This window comes from Panthera onca, chromosome B4, assembly GCF_046562875.1.
Source record: "Panthera onca isolate mPanOnc1 chromosome B4, mPanOnc1 haplotype 2, whole genome shotgun sequence".
Taxonomy (NCBI): domain Eukaryota; kingdom Metazoa; phylum Chordata; class Mammalia; order Carnivora; family Felidae; genus Panthera; species Panthera onca.
The window spans coordinates 132,745,041-132,767,405 of record NC_138345.1 but is presented as its reverse complement, the minus strand read 5'-3'; the positions used below and the strand labels follow the sequence as shown (position 1 = coordinate 132,767,405).

The 22,365-nt window shown below is 50.0% G+C and overlaps 1 protein-coding gene across 4 annotated transcripts in view; it reads right to left on the bottom strand.

The window, feature by feature from the left end:
- Positions 1-5,198: 5,198 nt before the first annotated feature.
- The window catches only part of GRAP2 (GRB2 related adaptor protein 2), a 66,064-nt gene continuing 48,897 nt past the window's right edge, over positions 5,199-22,365 (bottom strand). For 3 of the 4 annotated variants that reach the window (XM_060656279.3, XM_060656277.3, XM_060656281.3), the window contains 6 exons: positions 16,712-16,803; positions 13,957-14,076; positions 10,398-10,566; positions 7,908-8,093; positions 6,596-6,718; positions 5,199-6,052 (listed from right to left, as the gene is read on the bottom strand). In XM_060656279.3, the coding sequence (XP_060512262.3) occupies positions 5,792-6,052; positions 6,596-6,718; positions 7,908-8,093; positions 10,398-10,566; positions 13,957-14,076; positions 16,712-16,803 (951 nt within the window). In that variant the 3' untranslated portion in view covers positions 5,199-5,791. The remainder of the gene's footprint in view (positions 6,053-6,595; positions 6,719-7,907; positions 8,094-10,397; positions 10,567-13,956; positions 14,077-16,711; positions 16,804-22,365) is intronic. The other variant, XM_060656280.3, reaches the window with a different exon arrangement.

The following is a 22,365-nucleotide window of genomic DNA, read 5'->3' as shown; positions in this document are numbered from 1 at the left end:
ATGCATGTCTGCATCAACCATTTATTGGGTGAACTGTTTGTGCACTCAAAAATGTTCAGGGGCTCCTGTGTGGCTCAGTTGGTTAAGTGTCCAACTTTGGCTCAGCTCATGATCTCGCGGTTTATGAGTTCAAGCACCACATCAGAGCCTGGAGCCTGCTTTGGATTCTGTCTTCAGATTCTCTGCTGCCTTTTCCCTCCCTGCTCATGATCTGTCTCTCTCTCTCTTTCTCAAAAATAAATAAAAACTTTTAAAAACTTAAAAAAAATGTTCAGTCCAGTGGGGGAGGCAGGCTCAATGAATCACTGACCATATTACAGAGTTCTGAATATTGGGATAGAAGCACAACAAGGATGCTATAGGAAAATGAAGGAGGAACATCTTCAGCAGCCGTGAAGTTGGGATGGCTCCCCAGTGGGCCACTTGAGCCTTGAGCTAAGTATTTCAAAGTGAGTAGAAGTTGCATGGATCCATACTGCCCAATAAGGTAGCCACTTGCCACGTCTCACTATTTAACTCACTCACACCAGCCACATTGCAAATACTCAAGGGCCACAAGTGTCTGGAGGCTGCCACGTTGGACAGAGCAGATAGAGAACTTTTCCATCATCATCACAGAAAGTGCTATTGGACTGCACTGATCTAGACAAAAAGGTGGGGGAGAGGCATTCCAGGCAGAGGGAACCGAATGGGAAAACCCAGAGTTCTGAGACAACATGACTCATTCTGAGAGGAGATGGGCATTGTGGCTAAACAAACAGGCGGCAGTCAGATCACAAAATGTCATTAGTGTCAAGCTAAGGAGTTTAAACTCTAGCCTGAAAGCTGATGGGAGCCTCTGGAGGCTTTTGAACAGAAGCCTGATGTCATCAACTTTGCATGTTAATGGAAATGGCAGTCAGTGGGCTGGATTAGAGGGGGCCAACCCAGAGGTGGAGAGACCGGTTCTGAAACTATTGCAGTTGCCTGGGAGAGAAGCAAGAGAGGATTGAAATGAGGCAGTGGCTGTGGCACAGATGTGGACAGAGGGCAGTGTAAAGAGATGTGGAGGACCCACTGGGTGATTGTGTCTGTCCCCTACGAGATGCTTCGTAAATAGTTGTTGGTTTAATGAGTGAATCAGAGCTGAGCCCAGATTGTACAACAGGGTACATGTCCCCTGGCATCCTAAGTGATATCTATTGCACAAACAGGTACAAATGCGTTTCTTTTCAGCTGAAGGAGGAAGGGGCAACAGGGAGAGAGGCAAACAAGAGAAATGGTGGGGAAGGTGGCTTCCTTTGTCCTGTGTGATGGAGAGAGGGCTCTGGTGAGAAGGGAATGAGCTGTGAGGGTCCCTTGACCTAGGAAGTGCCTCTCTGGGGGTCAGGGACAAGGGCTACTCAGAAGTAGGTACAGGCCATTCTCCACACTTCCTCTTCCACGACTGCCTTGCCACGTGGACTGCAGGGCAGATTTGGTTTCCTGAAGGACTGGGCCATTTCATCAGCAGACAGGTGCACAGTAGGTTGGCAGCATCAGGGAAGACACTTTCTGCAGAAGATGTTCAGGGACAATGGAACATGGCCAGAGTAGGAGACATTAGCTGACTGATGCTTAAACACATGAGAGATACCAGCCTCCCTCTCTTGGACCCTAGGAAGTAACTGGAGATCTTGAGGGCCGTTGGCTAAGAGCTACTGTAACTTGGGCATCAATGTGAATATCACTTTGTTTGTATCTACAGGTCCATGAGGCCCAGGACCTTTGGGTTATAGAATGAATGCTAGGTGACATGAGGCAGGTTTCACTTGCTCATTCATGAAGCAAATACTTGTTGAGCCTTCTGTGTGCCAAGCACAGTGCTACATGCTGCACCTACAGTAGTTCACAAAACAGAGATGATCCCTGCCCCCAGGGAGCTTACAGTCCAATAGTCCAACAGACTGGTATATGTGCTATTCAGGGAAAGCACCAGCAACCTCAAGATAATCCAATAGGAAGGGTTCTTTTAGATTAAGGCCAAGAAAGGACAATTTGAGAAAGTGACGTTTAAACTGAAGAGGGAACAAGAGGTATGAAGGCTTTGGGGACCGATCTTTGGGCATCTGGAGGCCAAGAGAAGGCCAGTGGGTGGAGGCGTGGCAGCCAGGAGGGGAGGGGTGCAGAGGAGGCTGGAGAGGGAGGCAATGCGAGACCTCACGGGGCCACATCAGGACTTGGATTCAAATTTAAGCACAGTGGCAGGGGAGTGACGTGATCAGACTTGTGTTTTACAAAGATCACTCTGGCATCTGTGTGAATGGACTGGGGATGAGAGAGTATGCAGGGAGAAACGTGTCAAGGCTTATTCAGTTGCCTAAGGGAGAGGTGATGGTGGCACAGCTGTGGTGTTGGGAGAGACGTGGAGGACCCTGAGTAGGATCGAGACAATATGTTTTCCTTGTGACCTTGTTTTGGTCTACACAGGCTGAAGTGTTAACTTTCGACAAGGCAAACAGCAAGTATTTGCTCATGCCAATCAGTGCCCACTGTGACCTGCTTCGCTTTGGGTGAATGAGATCTGACAGTGCCCCCGTCACATGGGCCATCCCCCTGCCTCCGAGCAGGACCATACCCGATGCGAGTCCATTTTATGTTCAAAGAATCCTGAGAAAGACGTTTCACAACTTCTGTAACCTCTGCTTCTCTTTAAAATAATCACTACTGGGCAACCCCTGTTTGTATTTCATCTGGATGCCTCTCACCCTAAAGTTGCTTGATTCTTGGTAGAGATGAAGATGCTGACAAAAGTCACCCGGCCATCAAACAGGAATGACGTCATAATGACAGTTCTGAGTCCCGTCTCTGCTCAGAGTGACTTATTTGTGAGCAACACAAAGAAGTGCCCGAATATCCCGAGAAAAGGGATCTAATTAGATTTTTGTAGCTTTTTAGCTGCGAAGTTCTTTGCTCTCGCTACTTAAAGTGTGGTCCATGGACGGAGTAACATCACCTCAGAGCTTGGGAGAAACGCAGGGTTGAATCAGAATCTACATTTTACCACATTCCCTGGGCAACTCACCGGCACATTAATTTTGAGAAGCGCTGCCTTAGATCAGATGCCTAAGGCCATCTGAAAGCGGGTGGGCAGTGGCAGTTACCAGACATCTGACATGCAGCGAGCCTCAGCAGGGCGTTAGGAAAACCGAACTGGTTCAGCCAGAACTAGACTTTCTCTGGAAGCTCCCTGCCCCCAGGTCATGCACAGCATTTCAGCTGAAGTCAGAGACAAGGTGTTGTTTCCCTGATTGTGTTGTGGCTGGAAGGAGGGCCGAGTGGACTCCAAATGCTGTCAGGTAGAGAGCAGCTAGCTCCTCATGCGTTCCTCCAGGCAGCACCAGAGGCCCAGGGACATTGCTTCCCAACCCCCCCAGTATGGATAGTTTGGTCCTTGTCCTCTTAGCCTGGTCCCTAAGGGCCTTAGCTCCCTGTGGGTGGTTAGGATGATTCTTGCTTCCTTCTGCATTGAGCCACGTGATGTGCAGGGGCAAGGCTGTTTTAGCACCTCAATTAAAGACTCGGGCGGGGGGCGGGGGTGGGAGCAGAACATCCAGTTCCAGGGGTTCTGGAAGCCCTGCCCGCACTGTGCGGTCAACCTCTGCAGGCCAGTGACCCCTGCCCCTGGAGGGGAGTGTGACACAGACACGGGACACAGCCTGGCCAAACAAGGGCCCTGGGCGTATCACTGCTTTCTCGAGATGTGTTTCAAGGCACAAAATCCAGGCCAGAACTAAATCAGTTCCCTCTCTCTTCACTGGGGCTGGTACTCCCACATAATCAGACAAATGGATGAGGTTTGTGGGCTGTTTAAAGCATATGGTTTGTAAATACTGTAAAATCAAACATCACTTTTGGCTTTTATTTACTGTAACATGTTCACATTACCTAGCACCAAAATAGCTTTTAGGTCTTCTCTGCCTTGCTTTTCTTTCTCCCTGTTCGTTCCTCTTCGTTCCTGTGGTGTCTTGGTCCCTGCCTTCCGTGGCGTTCACGGCTCTGCTGTAACTCCTCCTTCCCCACCTGCTGGATCCCTCCTTCCCCTGGTTGTCAGCCGCCGGCCTGCTGACTCTACTCCAACGTCTTCCTCGCCTGTCCCACTTACCATCTTGCTCCCTTTCCCTCCCTTTGTGTCTCACGCTGCTCCTTGATCTTTTGAAACATCTCTGCTACCTTTTCCTTTCTGTTCTTTGATTTCTAAAGGCTGCGAGCCAGATGTTCCTTACCGTCACCTGACTCCCCCTGCCTCTCTCAGGCTATTTTCTCTTCCCTCCCAAGACTCGCCACAGAGTGCCTTCTTTTCCCCTTTTTCTCTAAAGACAACAGAGGGATCCCAGAATCGTAGCATTCAGAGTCAAAGGGACGCAGCCTATGTTACCCCGACAGTTGCTTCTGAGCCAGACACTCTTTCTTCTCCTTTCACCCTCGATAACGGCTGCCCCCGTCACTCCTTAGAGCAAGAAGAGCTGGGGAAGAAGACAAAGGAGCAGGCACACTTCACCCCCCATCATTCTCCCTCACCAACACGTGCACCAGCCTGTCACTTAGGCCTCATCACACACACACACCCTCTTCTCAGGTCTCTCGGCGCAGACGGGTTTGCTCCCAGGCTCCACCAAAACACTGTTTCCTTCTCCAGGGTCCCTTCTCCCCAGCCAGGCCAGCCTGTGCTCCGCAACCCCAGCTGAGCCCAAGGAAACATAATTCTATTTTGAGGTGGCAGGAGAGACAGGGGCAATGGGGTCCCTCTCCCCAGGTGCAGCTCTTGGGTCGAGGCTGGAGAGAGGACGCCAGCAATGACTCTACGGCCAGATCCAACAGGAAGTTCCCGTCAAAGCTGGCTCCCTCCCAGGGTCAAGTTCAGTCAGTCAACCGATCAACAATTGCTAGTCAATGCTCTTGTGGAGTGGGCTTCCCTCTCTGCCACTGGGCAAAGCATCCTCAGGACAACGGAAAACCAATAGAGACCCAAAGAGACACCCTGGGAGTCGTAAAACAATGGCTTTAAAGTCCCACATTCTCAGCCAGGGCTTCTCCGAGCACTTTACAGAATGTAGATGCTGCTTTCTTGGTATCCGGGGAAACAGAGGTGACACCCAAGCAAGCCAGTGGGGATTTGTGAAAAACCCCCCATTTGCCAGTGCTGGGCTCCTCACGGTCTCTGTTTCTCAGGGCTGAGGAGCACGGGGCAGGAGGCCAGCCTCGCCCAGGCCTCCAGGCACCCGCTGCTCCAGTCCCGTGTGGCTGCTCCTCTGGTCTCAGCCCGGCAGTGCCCACCCTGGTCGCACAGGAGGGACGTTGCCCTGCAAAACCTCAAGGGGAGCGGGGCTCGGAGGTAAAGCCGAAACATGGCCCCACCGAGTCCGGCTCCACCCTGTTGTTCTGGGTCCAACGCCGGGATGTGGATCTCTGCTCGGCTAGTCTCAGTGAAAGTCCCAAGACCAGGAGGCAGCGGTGCCATCTTAAGGACAGGAAGAACTTCGGTTTCATGTCTCTGTGCCCCCCCACCCCAACTTTCCCCCTGCCTTCCACACACCCGCTGAGGGGAGAGCAGAAAAACAAGTACGAATAGAATTCTCCACCTGACTTCCTTTGATATCAACTAATGAAACGACCGCATCGCCAATAAATTACTATTATCGAATGCACGTACACATAGGCGCGTATGTGCACACGCATATACACGGATGTACACGTAGTTCCAGCTGTTCTCCCCTGCCCCCTCTCTTGCAGGCAGCTTCAGACGAAAGCCTCGGGCCCCACCGGAAGGGGCTCATCGCATCATGGGGGCCACGTAGTTGGCGGGGAAGAGGCCGAGCTTGTTGTGCAGGCGGCCGGTCCACCAGGACGGGTTGGAGCTGTCCAGCACCTCCACCACCTCTCCGCAGCGGAAGCCCAGCTCGTCGTCCTCAAGGGCCTCGAAGTCGTACAGCGCCCGGGCCCACCGCACTCGCTGTCGGGGAAACACAGAGGGGTCCTGCCGAGCCAGGGCGGCTGGGCTGGCCTTGGGAGCCACGGTCACACGGAGGAGGCTCTGCGGCCAGACAGAGTCCTCCGTGAGCAGTCTGCCCTGGAGGCTGGCTTGTGGCTCTCCAGAGACGCCCCAAGCCCCGCCGGAGCTGCAAGCCCACCTCGCTGCACGATATCAGAACTCCGAGACTCAGGACTTTGACCCGCGGAGATGTTATTCTCCGAGGCCCCAAGAGAATCCTGGACAACTACTCTCCCTGCATCGATAGGTGGTCTTTTTATTGTCTTCAGGGGACAGAGAGGATGGCAGCGTGCCCAAGCTGACAGCCCACGGTGCTAGTGCAACCGAGGCAGATGGATCGCAATGAAAAAGGCGACAGATCTCCCTCCGCTAGAGCCGGAGCCAGGACAGGGCAAGGCCCTGCGGCCAGACGACGACAGACCGGGATCGGCTCTGCCCCGGGGACACCTCTCCGCCCTCACTTGCTGGGTTCCCACCACCTCCGTTCTGAGCTCCCAGCAGCGTGTCTCTCCTGGAGGACCGACCATTTCCCTAAGTGCCCCTCTTGCCGCCTTCACTGAGCCCAGAGAGGGAAGGTTCACGTACCCCGGCCACTTGGAGCTGAACTGGGTCTGTGTGTCTCCGGTGCATGAGGGCGGCGTTCATTTCGCTGGCCATGCCCACGCCACAGTGCCCGTCGTTTATGTCAAGGCTGGTTCCCCGGCGTTCCTAGAAACACATGTAACGGAGGACCCTGTCACCGCACCACATCCCTCTCAGCCCGCACCCCCCCCCCCCAAACCCCGCGCCTTGCTCAGATGCCATGGACACAGCCAGTGTTCCAAGAATACTTGCTGCTGATGACGATAAGCCCCAGCTGGTGGGGTGAGGTGGAAGGATAGCAAAGGGACCTTCGGCTGTGAAGACCATGCCAGATTTCGTTCATTCAATCAAAGAATATTTATCAGGCACCTGCCCCGTGTGTAGTACTGTCCTAATCACCGGGGATTTGTAGCTGGAAAGAAAAGGTCCTTGTCTTCATGGAGGGTCAGTTTGGAGGGGAAACCATACACATTTAAGTGTAAAGAGAATGTCTGAGTCTGCCAGGGTAATCAAGGAAGGCTTCCTAGAGGAGGTGATACTTGGCCTCCAGCTTAGAGGAGGAGAAGGATCAGCCAGGAGAGGGCATTTTAGGCCAAGGAAACATCATATAAAAAGCCCCCAAGGTATGAGAGAAAACACAATCGATCATTCTGGTAACTAAAGATAGTGCAGTGTTGCTGGAATGTGTGTTTGCTCCAGGAGTGGGGAGGCTGGGGGGTGGGGGGTTTGGGGAGAGTCTGCAGGAAAGAGGCTGGGGAAACAGCTCACAAAGGGCTTCGTATGCCCTACTGAGGAATTTAGGAACGATGTTATCTGGCTGTATTGTCCGTCTCGGTAAGTGGCCCCAAATCCCATCTGGAACAAGGCAGGGGATAAATAAATAAATAAGCAAGGCTCTATTGTGGGTGTTAAACTGCTTTTCTTGTGGATCTCCACCGCCAGATGGGTTAAGGGGCTGACAGGAAAATGGAGCAACGGTTCGCTGAATCCTCAGGGTAGGAATGTGCGTGCGTGCGTGTGTGTATGTGTGTTCAGGCGGGGAGCCAACGAATTCACAGAGACTTCTTTGCCAAGAGCAGTTCCTACATCACGTTATCATATTTCTGCCATTTGGGAGGTCCCGGGTCTTTATGAACTTCGTCAGCCCTGATGAGGCCGGGCCTCAGATGGCCCTCCCCCGCCCACAGTCCCAGGACCACGACAGACCCCCAAGCACGGACGGTTGTACGTGACACTGTAGGGAATTTTCCCACACTAAGTGGCCTGAGCCTCCCCTTCCCTACCTCGCTGTGCCCACGTCATTGTTTGGAGGTACCTGATGAAAGTGGGGGTGCTGTAGATAGCGCTGCTGCTGTGGCGGTGCCGGGGGGTACTGCGAGGGAGGGGGCGCCGGATGATCCGACAGCTTCCGGTTCATCGACGGCCGGATTTCTTCTCCCCCGGGCCCGCTGAGGTGTGGGCCTCCCTGGGGCCTCCGGTCCAGGCTGTTGCCCCGGTGACCCTGGGAGAGCACGAAGGTGATGTGGTTCCATCCTCCTCCCCAATCTCCCGGCCCCACCCCACCCTTCTGGCAGCTGTTTCAAGACTTTGCTGGAGAGACAGCTCCAAGAAACAGCTGGCGGGGGGCGGGCAGCCTAAACACAACCGGTGACAGTTCGGGCCCTCGCAGTTTCAGAAGTGGCCTCTACGTTCTCAGATTCTCCCAGGTTGGGGATTTCGGGCCTTTGGTTCACTTTCCACGTGCTACCCAGTCAGTCCCTTCCTAGCGGGCTTGTTTTTCTCTGTGTAATCAGGCTAAATATTCTGTTTCACTGACACAATGCCACCCCTCCTTATCTCGTGTTGCCACACCACGGGACAGCCTGCCCTCCCGATAAGCTCTGCCATTGACTTTGCGTGATTTTTAACTGTCATTTATAGCCTGGTGATAGAGACCCACACAGCAACCCTCTTGCAGCACCATGGAAACCAGGCCTGCTGCTGGGCATGCTGGGAAGGAGCAAGGCTTTTTGCTTAATGCGGCCATAACCTTGTGACTCAGAGGTCCTTTCTTGTTATTTTTATTTAACAATTACACAGGGCCCTGGGCTTCACATATGCCAGGCGCTATTCTAAGTGCTTTATTTGTTTATTTATTTATTTTGTTAATTAAGAAAAAAGTTTATTTGTTTGAAGAGAGAGAGAGTATGTGCCCTTGAGCGCAGGGAGGGGCAGAGAGGGAGGAGAGAAAGAATCCCAAGCAGGCCCATGACGCTGGGATCATGACCTGAGCTGAAATGAAGAGTTGGATGCTCAATGGACTGAGCCACCCAGGCGCCCCTCTAAGTGCTTTACGAATATGAACTCGTTTAATCTAGTTTAATGCACTTTTATGCTAACTCTTTTAACTCTGCATGCACATCCTAGTAAATTAATACCTCTGTCTGTTTCTTGATTAAAATAACTCACAAGGTCTTTAGTTAACCTTTGTTTCCTTTCTGAACTTTTATGGGCACTTGTTGGGAACACCCTTTTTTCCTAGAACTGTCACTTCTCAAGCTTACAATTAACCAATTACCTGAAATGGTTTTCTCTACTTCCCCAGGGCATGTGTTGCTTTGAAAGTCTCAATGCCTTTTCAGATAACTTGTTTTCTGGGATTTCAACTATTCCAGAGAAGGCTTCTTCGTATAATACCCACCTCTTTCTTATAACCATGTCATTTCCTTTGAAAGATATTTTATAATGTGTGTGTGTGCGTGCGCAGGGGGAGGGAGGGGCGGTGAATTTACCTACAGGAGGCAACTTAACTTTTCCTTGGTGTTTACTATTGTCCAGACCCTATGGCAAGTGCTATCACTATACTGTCTTATTTAATCCTTACAACAGTCCAGGGGGGGAGGTATTCTTTTCTCTCCATTCTACAGATGAGAAATCTGATCCTCAGAAAGGTTTTTTAACTTGGCTAGGCAACAAGGACAGTTAGTGATGAAGTCAGGATTTAAAGCTAGGTTTGTCTGATGCATTTTCTATTAAAATGATACTCTAGAGACACCTGGGTGGCTCAGTTGGTTAAGCGTCTGACTCTTGACCTCAGCTCAAGTCATGATCACACAGTTTGTGATCATACGGTGACAGCACTGAGCCTGCTTGGGATTCTCTCTCTCCCTCTCTCTCTCTGCCCCTTCCCTGCTCTCTCTCTCTTTCTCTCTCAAAATAAATAAACTTAAGAAAATAATTTATTAAAATATTTATATTTCATAATGTTCTAAGAGCAAGAATTCCAGGTCAATTTTTTTCCTCCAACACCCCCACCCTCCTTTCCTGGGACAAAGCTCTCCCCACTGCCTTAGTCCTAGACTCCAGGCTGCTCTCCAACATCCCTGTGTGTGGCCCCCTGGCCTTCATCTCTGGGCAACTCCTAAGCTAGGCTGAAAGCTATGATGTAGTAGTATTTATAATAACAAAATAAAGTATCTACAGGTAAGAGCTGATGTTTGCTGAGTGTTGTTTGTAGCATTGTTAGGAATGACGTAAGGGGAGGGGATACATTATCTTCTCCAACCTTCACAACCATCCTGTGGGCTAGGTATCACCACCTTCTGGTTTTACGGGTCAGTAAACTCAGGATTGGACAACTTTCCTAAGTCACATGGCTAGGAAGTGTTAAGACAGGGTTTAACTGAGATCTGACCTCCAGATCTGAGATTCTGTCTTCCAGAATACTCAGAGGACATGCCCATCAAATGCATTGCCTTGACGGGTCACATAGGACTCATGTTGCCTAAAATCTCCAGACTTGGGCTGATCGGGGCCTGAGGTGTACCTGATCCTCTCGGGTTCTATCCCTCAGAAAGATCTGCTTCTGTTTGGAGATGGAGGTCGTCCTGTAGTAGTCCACCAGCTTATTTAGAGATGGAAACTTCTCTGTCCACAGGAAGTAATTACCCTTGGTGTCTCTCATGACCTTGAAGTGCTGAACATCATCCTCATGCCTACAGATCAAGGAGAATCCACATTGTATATTACATCACGACAATGTCCCCACCCCCCAGGACTGACTGCCTCCAGGGATGCTGGAGTTCTGTTTGGGCAGGAAATGGAACCGCAGGTGCCTGCCTATCCAGTGGCAGGTGGGGCTGGCTCAGTTAAATTCTAAGGGGAGATTTGTGGGAGGGACCGTTCAGGACACAGGCTGCATTAGAAAGGATTTTTACATCAGCAGAAGATAATCTATTTTCTGACACTGGAGCCGACCTTTCATAAGAAAAAAAATGTTTCCAGGGTGCCTGGGTGGCTCAGTTGGTTAAGTGTCTGACTTCGGCTCAGGTCATGATCTCACGGTTTGTGGGTTCGAGTCCTGCATCGGGCTCTCTGCTGTCAGCGCAGAGCCTGGAGCCTGCTTCAGATCCTCTGCCCCTCTCTCTCTCTGCCCTTCCCCAGCTCGCACACTCTTTTTCTCTCAAAAATAAATATTTTAAAAAAAAGTTCTTTAAAAAAAAAAAGGAAAGAAAAAAATGTTGTGAGTGCTTTAATGACTACAAGGTTAAGGACTCTTTACAATGTTTGTTTGAAACGTGGCAATCCCTGAGTTCTGTACTACGCTAAGAACTCTGACAAGACTCAGAGGGGAGGGCTTTTCACCCCTGTGACCTTTCCATTATCAGAAATACTTTGAACCAGCTCCTTTAAGCCCATAAACTAGCTCTGGACAGTAAGAGACCACCTTGAGAAATTTGTCACAATCGGTTTTCTATATAAAGGCGATCTCTTGGTCTTGGTTTACGTTTTACATAAGTAAGGTTACAGAAGATTTTGAACTTTTAGGGGAGAAAAGTTATATAGCGATGTGGTGTTTTCATTGTAAAGGACCTCTGAGATTGGTTAGCCTTGTCTCCATGTTACAGATGAAGGAGGACGCTGGTTCAGAGAGATGGCGGGGGCTTGGCCAAGGCCACCGTGAGTGAGTGGCAGAGCTGAGGCAAGAACCTCGCTCTCTGATTCCAGTCTAGTGAACTGGGCCTGTCACACCGTGTACACATGCTAACTTCTTTTAGATCGGCACCTTTTAGCACCAGCTGGAAATATTTGTACCAGGATTGGAGAAATTGGATTTTATTCACCTGGAAAGGGGGACCTTGGCCTTTACTAATAGCTCAATTAGTAACAGCTCAATTTCTCAGTGTTTCTCCATCACCAAGTCCTTCTCTTTTGGATGTCAAGTTTATTTGTCAAACAGACATACATTTATGTCTAAAAATAAACTAATGATATGAATTGCCTGATCCAACAGAAAGGTCACGAATTTAAAGAGAGTTGGAGAGTAAAGATACCTCGGAAGGTTAGTGCAGGTTTCTTAAGGATGGAATCAGTGGTCCATGTTCAGAGGGGACAGGAATTATGACTGATCTTCAGTCTCTTATGTGCTGGGCTCTGCTCAGAGCCAGGTGAGCCTGCGCAGTGACCTCTGCTGGACTGCTCTAGGGTAGAACTGACTTTGCAATCACTGCATGGCCTTCCCCTTGGAGGTGGCCCCTAACAGATGCTTTCTTCACTCTAACACCACATGGCTTAATTCATTAAGTCATTACTCCTCACATCTGTGCGTGGAGGAGGAAATATTCTTGTGATATAATTATTCATCTACCACCTCTTAGTCAAAGAAACAGAGAGGGAAACATTAACCCTTGCTCTCTCATGAGCTGAGAGGACTGGATGTCGGGCTTGCAGCTGGTCATGTGCGCCCATGGAGAGAGAGTGGCTGCACCAATGTGTCAAGTTCAGAGAGGGGCCGAGAAAAGGATGTTACTCAGGGCTCCAGACTCTAAAACCTAGTGTTTCAGACCCTTAACAAATGCTAAGTGATAGGACTACAATTAGCTCTTAATTATCTTTGCATGACAGAAAGCAGATGTATGAATAAATGAAAATGATTTGCTTTGGAATATATTATGCTACATTTCTGCAAGAGATATAATCATGATTATGGCGATATTCACAAGGAGCTGCACTGGCAGAAGTCAAGGCTGACCGTTTTGGAGAATTCACCTTAGTGGAGGAAATATAAACCATAATTTCTAGCTGAAAAGCCACAGTCCACTTCATGCAAACCAAAGGCACCAAGAGATGCCCTTCAATGTAACCATTTCCGGGGTCCAGTCTGTAATCAGGGCCCTTAAGAAAGAGATTTGGTTGTAGGATTTATCAATAGAGAACAATTGCATTAAAACCTGACAAATTTAGAATCTGTGATACATCAGTGTAGGCCTGAGCTAAAATTTACTACTGCCTAAGCTGTGAAAAAAAAAAAAAAGTTTTAGTTAAGGAAAATTAAGAGTTTAAGTAAGATTGCAAGGGCAAAGCTAATGAGACCAAGCTATTTTTGAGCACTTTAGAGGAATACGTGCATATGAACGGTTGACCCATTATTTGTAAGTCCTTCCTACCTATTCCTTAAAATATCCATTCTTTCTAAAGAGTAAAGTGGCCTCAGTTCATTACCTGAGATTGGATTTATGCGCTTAAAGCACTAAAGCTGTATGCCTTTCAAAGCGTATTGAACAATCTGAACCAACATTTCCTGTCAATGAACTTGACAGGCGGTCCCACCACACACGTCTCCTCCTGCATGGAAATCAGTGTTAATTTATGCACTTTCACATGTGGCCACCACGCCTGATATGGGACTCGCGATTCCAGACAGGCTGACCACAGGCAGTGTGCTCAGACTTGGGGTTTCTGAGTGTGGGGCTGTGTCATGTTTATGCCTGGACTGACTCACTTCCTCCCGGGCACGCACACGAGTGAGATTTTGCTGCTACCGTCCCTCACCCCAGCCCTCCTCGGCTCCCATCTGCTGCTGTCAGCTTGCTGCGTTACAGTGTGTTGACGTAGCCCTTCTTTTTGTGCCACCACGTACAACTACCTCTGTCCCCTACAGCAGTGACTTGGGATTTTAATTGTCCTCGGAGCCTTCTTCCGACATATATCAGTAGTTAAAGAAAAGGTTCAGATTTAAACCTCAAGACAGATGTGGACAACTGGGAATTCTCCCTTCCTTCTCCTGCCCCACTTCCTTGCACAAATACTCACTGAACACCTACTGGGTGCAAGGCACTGTTAAAGGCACAAAGATGAAATAGAATAAAATCTTGTCCTTCCAGAAGCACTTGGGCTGGAAGGGGAAGCAGATGAACATCTACATAATTTGGCCACAAACCAGCGTACTGAAGAGTTATATATATGTGTCATGGGAAGGAAATGGACGGCATCCCAGTTGATAAGATGCCTGGGCCCCTTGGCCACCATGCTCCTGAGCAATAAATAGGTCACATTCAAGAGGTCACCTCACGGCCTTAGCAGTCTGGGTTGGGGGTGGCCAGTACCTGACGGAGATGGAGAAGTCCCCTGGGGAGCTCTGGCTGGCCCGGATGATGAAGAAACCAACCTCCTTGCCCATCAGTAAGTTCTCTGCCTGGTGTCGGGAGAGGCCTTCGTGAAACCATCTATTAGATGAGATAAAACCAGAGGATCTTGGTGAGTTGCCAGAGCGATAGAGGGGAAGGGGAGAAGGGATGAGCCAAAGGGACAGAGGCCGGGGACTCTGGTCAGTAGAGAGCAGAAAGAGGCCGAAGGGGGGGCCGGGGCCTCTAAAACCAAACACGTGCTCTAGGCGGTTTGCAGGCGAGGCAAGTGAGTGTTCCCCTGACGCACCCCCTTTGTTCCTTCCCTCTCTCTCGCTTGGAAAACCTGAATCATGGAAATGTGCCACTGCACCAAAATGGGACAGTGTGGGAGTGACTCACTGCGGGAAGCGGCCGCCTGCTGGCAGCTATGTGAGGGATGTCACTAGGAAAGAGCGCTGCAGGGACAGATGATGTGCCAGCAAGACAGGAGCCCCTTCAGGCGCTGGGGGACCGGAGCTGGGGAGCCGTGGGCTCTCCCCCAGGCTGAGAGCTCAGTGGGCCCGCCTGAGAGCCCAGGGGCCCTCATGATCCGGGTGGCATGGAGCAAGGCTAGCAGCGGCCAGAGAGCAGCGTCTACACAGCCAGCTCCGGGGCCCTCCCCCAAATCCAGGAAAATAATCTTTATGGTGGAAAAGAAGAAACAGGGGGGAAACTACACTTTCAGGGGAACAGTCAGGGTGGCAGGCAGCCTCTAAGTGTCGCGGCAGGTGGCAGAGCGCGTGTGAAGGCCAAGAGCTGCCATAGAGGCAAGGCAAACAGTAGCTGCAGCCTCAGGGCAGGTGGCCAGAAACCTCTCAACCACACAAGAGCGAAATGAGTGTTTGCGATCACTCAGCGGCCCTAAGTGGGACTGGCCCCATTTCCTCAAGGCGGCTGCTCCATTGTTGCCCCTGGAAGGCTAGTATGTGCGTCCCCCTAAGGTGAATGTCCCACACTCTTTGGATTCCTTTGTGAGCAATTCTCTACGCTCTCTGGAATTTAGGAACCTAGACTCCAGACAGGAGCACCTTATTCCAGACCTGGTGCTGCAGGCGAAGTTTCTTTGGGCTCTGAGGGGCTGGAAGCAGAGGGTTTCTGGTGGTCACCTGCCTAGAAATCCTGCCAGGATACCTGTTGTGCTTTGCTGCAGGGCTGAACAAGGGACTGCCCACCACAGCTTTTGCCTTGTGCAGGAAATGTAATGGGGCCGGGCAGAGGAATGGGCCACGCTCCTCAGCAGCCATACCTCAATGGAAATATTTTGGAAGAGGCAGCCAGCAGTTAGGAGATCGTTTAGAAAGTACACACTTATCCTCTGATGGGAGCTTGACACGTGACTTCAAGACTTGCAAAAAACGTCCACACGCTATATGTTAAACGAGTGGGCAGGGTTACATTATTACACATCATTCCAAAGCTATTCACTTGTTCATTCAACAGTTTTTATCAAATATCTACTATGTGCTGACCTGCTTCTGGGCACTCGGGATACAGTGGTGAGCAAGGTGGACAAGAGCCCTTGCTGCCACGGAACTTATGTTCTACCATGCTGAGACAGCGGGACCCACCAGTGGACCCAGTTGTTCACTGTGACCTTGATAAAAAGGTTTCAGTAGGAGGAGAGAAGTTAGAGATAAGAGTGCACACAATTCTTTTGAAGAAGGGGAGTGGTAGCTGGAAGGGGACTTGGGATCAAGAATTTTTTTTTTTTTTGTTAGACGGGAGACATTGCAGCATCTTTGTGGATGGGAGTGACCCAGCAGAGAGGAAGAGAGAATTGATGTGAGACAGAGAGAGAGGGGAGAGTTTCTGCCAGAGGCACAGACGATTCTTCCCAAACAGCTGCAGGAAAGGCAGTGTCCCAGTAAGTTGCAGGAGGTGGGTGGATGCAGTGAGTCAGGTGGGGGGATGGGCAAGAGGGGCTTTTCCGGTGGCTTGATCGTCCCAGTGACCCTGGAAGGAAGGCCCTGAGTCCACAGTGCGGTGGGGGAGGAGCTGGAGGCTTGAGGAGCGAGAAGGTGTGAGGGGGTCATTGAGGAGATTACAGGGCAACATCAAGGGCTGAGGTCAGTGGTCATTCTGTCGGTTCAGTGGTCAGTCCTGGTTCACAGGGTCGCCAACACCGCTTGGGGTTTCTAACAGCCCTCTGCTCTTTGGGCTAGACTGTGACTCGCGGACCAGATTAGATTTCTATCTAACCTTTGTGGTCGATTCTTGAGACAAACGAGACCCAATCTCAATTTTTCTGTTTCCTCCTTAGGAAGGGAATTTCCTCTTCCCCCCACTCTGTTCTCACTGGTTTGAGCACGGTTTAGGGAAGGCAAGGAGCTGTGTGGGGTCCCTGGTGAGGGTGGAAGAGGCTGGGAGAAAAGACTCGCTCTGAAGAGGCAGCTTCTGACACGGGTGGCCAACAGCGCCCCCGGTGGAATTTGTGGAAACCCTGTGATTGCGGTTATAGATGAGTTTAGCTTATAAACCTAAAATAGGCGATACATGCACATGGTATAAAATTCAAAAGGGAATGCAGTGAAATGCAAATCTCCCTCCCACCCTGGCCTTCAGCTTTGTGATTCCCTCTCCAGAGGCAACCGGTTTTGACAGTGTCTTGGGTATGGATGGATAATTTTAGTGACTGCTGAAAAAGTAAGGGGAGTGTGAGTGGGTAGGCCCGTGTCAGCAGGCTGGAAATACTTACTCAGGAAACTGGATGTCTATAAAATTCTTGGGCACATATCCTTCTTGGCTCCCAAGCTCCGCCTTGAACCACTCCTCTTGGTTACTTAAGATCTACATGGAAGAGAAGGAAGGAAGGACAAAGATTGTAGGGAGGACGCCAAGAGGCACAAGAGAGGGGCTGCGGGGCAAAGAACACCCTTTCGGATTTAGAGGGAAATAAGCCAGAGAGACAACACAGGCGCTCCAGTGGGAGAGCAACAGGTTTGTCTCTAGAGTTTGGCTTCCTTGACCCCGAGCTAATTTCTGTCCCCTAGTGCCATCCACACATGGGACGCCACCGTGGTGTGACCTCCCAGACTCAGCATTCAGGGGCCTCTCTGCAATCCTTTCTCTTTATATGTTGGAAACTCGTGTGTCCCAGATCTCAGCATCTGAAGCTCCTCATGTGAGCAGGTGTTGGGAAGGCAAGAGCAGCCACTCCATGGTTTTTTTCTTCTCTGCTAGGTAACCAGGAACCTTTCAAAAATTTAATTTGTTCCTTTTTTTTTTTTCAACAAGCAAATTAAAACTTAAACATCCAGTGGGGCCAGCTTTGAAAACAGTAACTGTCTGTGTTCACACTCCATGTGAGTGTGAGAGCTTGTGAGAGCTTCACAATTTGGACGTAACTCAAGATGTTTGGGATGCCTTTTCTAAACTTGCTTTTAGAGCCAGATCACAAGCAAAACCAGAAGTTCGGTCTCATTACTGTATGGTCCTTCTTTGACTGTGACCCCAAATGCTATCACTTCCCTTGATTACTCATATGACTCACCACTTGGCTCTATGTGGCTTCTGGTTATTTCAGAAAATAGTAGTTTCGCTATTAAAAGACAAATATTTGCCTCCATCCCCCACTGAGAATGTTTCTAAAGCGGGCGGCATGGACTTGAACAATAATGAAGATGGCAGAGCAAAAAAATGAAAAGAAGCTTAATGGTGTCATTGAGCCACTGAATTAGCCACGCTGGAGCCCTCCTGCTTCAGGACTTTGTATGAGAAGTAATAAATTTGCATTATTGTTTAAGCCGCATTTAAGTTTCTGTTTCTTGTAGCTGAAGACTCCGTAACTGATAGACATGCTACACTAAAGGAGAAAGCAGAAGGTGAGCAGGAAAGACTGCCTGGAGGAGAGGCCCTGGGGTTGCCCAGGCAACGGAAGGAGTTACCCAGGCAAAGTCAGACGGCGGCGGCGCAGGAACTTCTGGGATGAGAGGAAGTGAGGTGCATTCTGGGAATGAAAGGCTTCCGTCCCGCGGGAGTTTAGATTGTGGCCCCAGGGGCCGAGGGGATACCAGAGGTACAGGCCCTTGTAGCCCATGTTGGAAAGTCTGGGCTTCCATCTTGAAATTTATGGGGAACCACTAAAGGATTCTGAGCAGGGACGTAACACAGCAAGAATTAGAGCCAAGAAAGAGCCCTGCATCAGAACGTGAAGACGGATTGTGGGGGGGAAAGTCTGGGAAGGGAGTGCAGCCATCCCAGCGAGGGGCGAAGGGGTATTTGAGAGGAACCTGGAAGCAAAGTGTGCGGGATTTCGCGACTGTTCTTGGAACCAAGGGAGAAGTGGACTCCGGGAGGGCTCCGGATTTCGCCCTTGGGAGACCGAGTGGGTGGTGATGGCTTTGCTAATACATGAAGAGAAGCAGGTCTGAGGCAAAACCCATGGGCTTCAGATTGCATGTGGGTGCATGTGGGTGAATCCAAGCTGCCCCCTGCGTCTGAGGAGAAAAGCTCAGTGAGCCGTTGGAGATGTGTGTCTGGGCTGGGCAGAGAGGTTGGGGCTGGCATTGGGGATTTCAGAGTCGTCCTATGGCAGGTGGAGTTGAAGTCTCAGTCCCACGGGTTTCTCTGTCCCAGAGAGGAGCAGAGATGAAGACAGCGAAGTAACTGATATTTCGAATATCACCCCCGGGGTGGAAGAAAGGGGCCGGCCCTCCGAGTTTGGAATTGAGAAGGCTTGGTTTCCAGCTTGGCCCTGTCACTCGCTGTGTGACTTTCCGCAGGTCAATTAGCCATCTGATAAATGGGGACAGTGACAACCAGCTAGCATCTCCCGAGCTGATGTGAGGATCAGATGAGCTCTGGTACCTCGAAGTCCTTCAGAAAGTGCATCCTGAAAGGGGCGCCTGGATGGCTCAGTGGGTTAAGCATCTGACCTTGGCTCAGGTCGTGATCTCGTGGTTTGTGGGTTCGAGCCCTGCAGCAGACTCTGCTGACAGCTCAGAGCCTGGAGCCTGCTTCAGATTCTGTGTCTCCCTCTCTCTCTGCCCCTCCCTCCCTCTGTCTCTCTCTTTCTCAAAAGTAAATAAACATTAAAAATTTTTTAAAACACAATTCTGCAAAATGTGGTATTCTTGGGAGGGAGACCTCCAGCTCTGAAGGACATAGTAGGGTTTATAAGTTCTTTAAAGCATTATATGTGTATGTTTTGAATTTAATCACCTGTTCTGAAGAAATAAAAGTGTGTCTCATATTTGAGTTCTAGAATTGCTGAGGACAGAAAACTTTATAGTTTCTATCATCAAATATGACTGCTGGTATCACTAAGGACTCGTGGGTATGTGTATGCCAAGAGGGGGCGGAGTGGGGGGAGCAGAAAAATCTAGGTCAAAAAAAGCACTCGGAAACCCGGCACCGGTGCCCGGGATTCACACAGAGAACACAAGGACATTTCACTCCGTGCCTTCACCCCTCAACGTATGGCTTTGGAGTTCCTTTCTCCCATCACATGGGAGTGCGATGTTTGGGCTGGGTAGCAAATGTCAAACACGAAGGTGAGCAGGGATAAGGTAAAAGAGGCCATGTGGAAATTGGCTCATCACGGTAAGAACCAACTATGTACTTAGTTCTCTGACCTGAAACCAGCTGTAATTTTAGTAATTGTGGCTCACACCCATCTACCTCCTGTAGCAACTGAAAGATTATCCCACAATGGCGGCCATTTCTCCCCACCACCTGGTGCTCCGTCTGCCTAAGATCGTGTTCCCAGAGAGGTGAATTTACAGGCTTTTTATGGCGTATAGAAGGCAAGGTTTTAAAAGAATCTCATTTTCTGCAAAGAGGAGTGTTTGGGGGGAGGTGGTTTCCTTCTGCCGTTGTTGGCCCAGGGCCCCATACTTCCTGTTCTTCTCATCTCTCTGTCTGTTCGGTTCCCCCTATCTCTTGTCCCCATCATGAAAACTCGAGCAAGGGGTTCAGCCTAAACACATGAGGTTTTACACTTCACTTTACTGTATGTTAATTCGGATAATGTTGCCTACGAGAATAATTTTCTGGGTTACATGGCCTGAGAATAAGTTAGACGTGGGAAGAGGACAAAATGTACAGTTGGGAGAATTTTAAAATTGGATGGAATTATAGCTCTTAGAGGCATAGCAGAAATCTGAAGTATTGCAGTTAATTACATAGGATTAACTCTTCATGCTTTCAGGTCACTGTTTTAGTAGGAAGAAACAGGGCTGAGTTAGACACAGTACAGAAGCAGGTGGAAATGGACTGGGTCGTTTTTTTTTTAAAAAAAAACAGCGGCAGATTTAAAAGGAAAAATGTTAAGTCTGGGGCTGCACAGAGCTGCAGGTCCAAGGGGTTGAGGCATGAACATAAAATTATCTGACTCCTAATGTTTCCGTCACAGGAGAAGCTGGATCGAGCCATTCGGCCAGAGTTCCCCGTCCACCATCTTGTTCATCGTCCTTTGATCGGCATCTAGTGAGCACCTGCTGTTTGCGCTTAGGTGCTGGGAATACAGAGATGAAGAAGCTGAGGCCTGTGTCCTGGGGAACTCACAGTCTAGAGGGGGTTAGCTGGTGGTGAGCTCGTCAGACATTGTTTGTACCTTTTAGTGAAAAAGTCTGTTTCGTCTTTTAGCACGAAAAGTCTAGGATGAAAGAGCATCCCAGGAGTAAATTGCTGGGGCGGTCAAGAGCTGCTTTGGAAAGCAATTGCAAGATCTTGGGGCTTTGTACCCATCTCTGGAGCGGAGGGGCAGATGTTGCAGTCACACATAGAGACCCACGGGCAGGGCTACCGACCGCCGTGATAGAGACATGCTGTGGGGTTCCGCCAACAAGCCCCTCTCCACTTTTCTTTCCATCAGCACAGCTGCAAGGGACAGAATTTGAAAAGGACAGGTTTGCCCTCCTGATGGAATTCTACACGAGCGTGCAGAAATGCAATTTAACAATTCACGCAGTTTGCGCTGAGCACCTATGTGGGGCTGTGACTCGCGTGGGGGCGCTGCTGGGAAGACACAAAGATGAACCGGCTCGGCTCTGCTCTCAGGGAGCTCATAGATGGAGGAAACCACCACTCATTCATTCACCAAATATTAGGGAGGGTCAACTTTCTGCTGTTTTGGACACTGAGGCAGACCTGGCCCCTGCCCTCACAGAGCTTTGGCGAGTGGAATAGCCAACACATGCACCGGCGGTCAGGATCCCACAGGGTAAGGGCAGTGATGGGAGGTGGGTGTAGTGTGCGTTAGAGCACAGGGGTTTGGCTGCTCATAAATAACCGTCTCGGGAGGGGAGATCAGCAGCACCTTGAATGACGTGTGTTGCCGTGCCGTGGAAGAGCTAAAGAGGGAGTGACTCATTTTGCTGGGGCCATAGAGGGTGTGGAGGATTAGTGAGGGTTCCGAGGCAGAGGTAGTCAAATATGCCTGCGGAGGAGAAAGGCATTTGGAGGGCGGGGAGAGTGCGAGAAACTCGGTGTATATATTGCAGCGTGACCTGGGCATTACATACGCAAGGGTGTGTGTAGGTGCACGTGCGTGTATGTATGTGTGTGTGTGTTCACGGACGAGAGCTTGGGGAGGTTGGGGAGCGGGTTGGGCCCAGGTGGCTTAACTTTCTATCAACTGGTAATGGGGAACCACTGAATGTTTTTGAGCAAGGAGGTGATCTGACCTGATTTTTTTTCCCAGAAAGATCCTCCGAAGACTAGTACGTAGAATGATTGAAGGAGTAAGAGACAGGAGGTGATGAAGTCAGTCAAGGGCCTGTGGCGATGGTCTGAACGGTGGCAGGAATGGGCAATACTGGAATACGGCAACCATTCACGGAACATCCACTTTGAGGTGGGGCCATTACCTCTAATCCTTCCCCAAACCCTGCAAAATAGTTACGGTCCCCGCTTGCAGATGAAGGACAGTGAAGCTCAGAGGGGCAGGGGACCGATCCAGGGCCACACAGCTAGTCAGCTGGGATTCGAACTCCCAACTTCTCTGGCTCTAAACTCCTGCTCCTTTTTACTTCATCAGACTCCTCTCTCGTGAGGCAGGGGATTGCTTGAGAGATCTCAAGAAGAATATTCAGGACAGAGTAATGTTGAGGAGCGAGGCAGAGGTCCAGTCAGATGCAGAAGAGGGACAGCTAACGGTGTCACCTTCTACAGGCGGTATAGTAGTGTCATGCTATGATACATTAAGGAGATCACGGGTGGACTTGAAGGGAGTGTTGAGGGTAAGAGGCAGTTTCCAGAAAGTTCCAGCAGACTCAGTGGGAGGTGAGGAAGTAGAGGCACCAGCACAGGGAACTCTTCCTGGTGTTGGGAGCCAAGGAGAAGAAAGAAATCAGGAGGTGGACTGAGAAGCAGAGTTGAGGAACGTTTTTTTCTTTCTGCTTTTCTGAG